The following is a 3,269-nucleotide window of genomic DNA, read 5'->3' as shown; positions in this document are numbered from 1 at the left end:
ATATAATCATGGTTAAACCGCAATGCATTGATAGTTTATTTGCATCCATACTTTTACGAAAAAAAAATCCTGCGGGTATAAATCAAATGATATGGATTTTTTTATATTACATATTACTGAAAATTCGAGAATTTTTTAATGATCTACATGATAATTGGTTTGAACACATACTTTTTAAATAACTCAACGCATACCTGGTTACATTAGCCTCGATCCTGGTGTCTTCATATCTGCATGGCAGCTACTTATCCATTAGTCCATATACATATTGGTCAATCAACGAATTTTCGTCTATCTTACAAAATCATTAGATTCAAGATTAAGTTCAACATCTTATAAGACTGTTGTTGAGTTTATTATAATTTTATATGCCAGTAACGCTATACGACATTGTTTTGATCGAAATACGATGCATTCCCAATTACATCATAACATATGTGATTATTAGGACACTGCTACGATCATTAAATGGACCGATGATTAAGGAACAGCAGCAAAACTTTCTAATCAATGTTCCCAAACCAGTGGATACTAGCAATAGTACAAATTCTTCACACCAATTATTACTCCATTTTCATAGATTATTATGTGATAAGAAATTTCAGTTTCAATAAAAAACAGTTTTGGTTGATTATTGCAATTCACTTCACTCTTATGTAAAGGGAAATGTGTTACACTATAAACTTTAAGAATGATATCAAAATAACATAACTGGCTACTCTGGCTTTTCATCAGTAGTGATCGGTAAATGTAAATAAACATTCGTTTTCCACTACACTGTCCTCATCGCATCGAACAGCTACTTCTTCTCGTCGATTAATCACAGTAAGTTGAATTAAAACTTTATCCTCTTAAATAAACTAAAAACAAAAACAAATCTTTCAGATGTACGGAGTTGCGCAGTTTATAGAAAACGGCCGATTTCAGGTTCTGGCAGTACCCATGAGCTGGATACAAAAGGAGTTCCTAATGTGGCCAAAGTCATTGAACAACGAGAAGATCGATAAGATGCGGAAGGAAGGGACGATTTTTAAAGGTGCAACCAAATCCGTACCAGTTATCGTAACACGAAAATTCCGCAGCTTCCAAGCGGCGGAAGCTTCTGTGGAAGAACTGTCAAAAAAAGACGTGTCGGATTTTGAAGCAAAAAAAAAAGCAACTGAAATCTGCAAAAAAAAAAGAGGCCAGCGGAAAAACGGAACGATTACAACTCACTTTGTAAAGGTATGTTTTCATTTAAATGGTTCAATTATAAACTAACGTGACTATTTTCAGCAATCGTTGGCAAAGAGAAACAAGCTTGCAGTTCCCGAAGCTCGTTTCAGAAAGTTAAAGCACTATCGGTTGAGCCACCGGAAAAACTGGTCCGTCCACCACAGCCATTGGAACCAGTCATCAATATTCGCCCTGATACGCCACCGGAAAATCTAATCCGTCCTCCACAGCCAATGGAACCGGTGATCAATATTCGGCGGGATGTGACAGCTCCAAGGGATGATTTCCAATCATTTCTTCAACCATCTGCCACAACCACAACGATTGCCCAGACATCTGCGGAAATAGCGAGAGCAGTTCAAATTGTGCAGCAGTCATCAACATCAAACGTTGTCCAGGAACCAATACTACGTATGCCGGAGGATTTCATGCTTCAACAGATCCAGTTGAAACCGCTGGAAACTACTAGTTCCCTTCCAGGTAAAAACTTCAATGATAATTTTGACACTGAAAAAAAAAAAAATTGTGGTTGCTTTGTTGAAGTTAACAAATTTAAATGACATTATTGGTGTTTTGGATTCATGTGTTCCATTTGGTGAGTTTGCATATTTTTGACAGACAAAAAATCAATTTTGACAGACACCTTCTCGAAAATCGACCGATCAATAACTGATTAATTTATTTTTAATGTGTCAAATTTAAGTGAAATTTTTTAAAATGGAACACAGCCTTAGTACCGAATTAAATTTATTGATTGCATGCATTTTGCAGATTATCGATCATTTGCGCCAAATGTTCCTGAAGAGAACATTCACTTTGAGGCTTATACCAAGAATATGGATGTGGAAGGTATTTGAGTTTTTATATTAATTTAATATTGATTATCAGCTTTATTATAATCATTGTCAATAAAAAAACAATACAAATAATGAAATGTCCTTTTAGGTGAAGATACCGATGAAGTTGAAACTGCAACGGACCTAGATGCACTTATTAAACAAAATATTTTCGATGCAGTCAATGATGCAATGCGGAGCTATCTTGACATACACATCGAAAACATAGTAGAACGTGCGGTAAATGCAGCTGTCGATAGAAGTTTTGCGACTAATTTTGCTCGTCTAGCAGCCATGACGGAGGTATTGAATAAAACGGCATCCAAAGACGACACAGTTATCGAGTTACGATCACCTGTTGATACTGAGAAGCATGTTACCGATTGGAATGCTGAGTTGACAAATGATGCTCTTCAAATGAAATATGTGAGTACTCCAATAAACCGTTTCATAAATTATTCAAGAATTCAAATGTATCATAATTTAAAATATTACATCTTTTTTCCAGATGGAATTTTTCTCCCGAATTATTGTTCCTAATTCGTACGTGGAAAAAGGAGATAACGCGTTTTACGTCATTGCAGATTGTCTATTCACTAGACAATTTTGGAATCGATTTACTTGGACAGGCGTGAACAGAGGACATAAATCCAAACGAGGCTTCCGTGAATTTGGAAACGTCACGGAACTGCTTTTAAAACTTATTCAGATTGGTGACCCCACATATACAAAACAGCAGTTGGAGAAGTTTTGTAAAACGCGCTTATTTAGACATGCTAAGACACGATCTGCTAACAAAATGCTGCGAAAGTCATCTTGTCGTACTAAGCGAGGTGTTAAAAGGTCAAAGCCTCATCATGAAGGTGCTATGAATGTTACAGACGACATCGAACTTGATGACAATGGCTCTGATGGTGAGGATATGGATAACTTTGAGAACACAGGGTCAATTCATCAACCAAACGACACTGATACATCTGAAGGCAATGATGGAGACTTCTAAGCTACAGGCAACAGTGATGGTTCTTCTGAATGATTGATCACGGAATGAAGGATTAAAGTTACGGTCGTGACTATCAATGATTTTTTTACATTTCTTGTTATTTTTTAAATGAAAAATTGTTGAATTGGAATCTTAAACAAATAAACTGCTTTCTTAGTTTTATTACTTGATATAATGCTCACATTAGGTATTATCTGTTATTTTAAATGCCAATC

The 3,269-nt window shown here is 35.8% G+C and overlaps 1 protein-coding gene across 1 annotated transcript; it reads left to right on the top strand.

The window, feature by feature from the left end:
- The first annotated feature begins 942 nt into the window (after nt 1-942).
- On the top strand, nt 943-3,054 carry LOC135710197 (uncharacterized). The gene is made up of 4 exons (XM_065232710.1): nt 943-1,036; nt 1,276-1,695; nt 2,161-2,477; nt 2,560-3,054. The coding sequence occupies exons 1-4, from the start codon at nt 943-945 to the stop codon at nt 3,052-3,054; spliced, it is 1,326 nt and encodes a 441-aa protein (XP_065088782.1).
- Nucleotides 3,055-3,269: the final 215 nt, after the last annotated feature.

Source organism: Ochlerotatus camptorhynchus, unplaced genomic scaffold, assembly GCF_037179485.1.
Source record: "Ochlerotatus camptorhynchus isolate MF236.1 unplaced genomic scaffold, CSIRO-AGI_Acam_v1.1 ptg000371l, whole genome shotgun sequence".
NCBI classification, from domain to species: domain Eukaryota; kingdom Metazoa; phylum Arthropoda; class Insecta; order Diptera; family Culicidae; genus Ochlerotatus; species Ochlerotatus camptorhynchus.
Note: the sequence above shows the minus strand (reverse complement) of the source record. Positions and strands in the feature narration are given on the sequence as shown.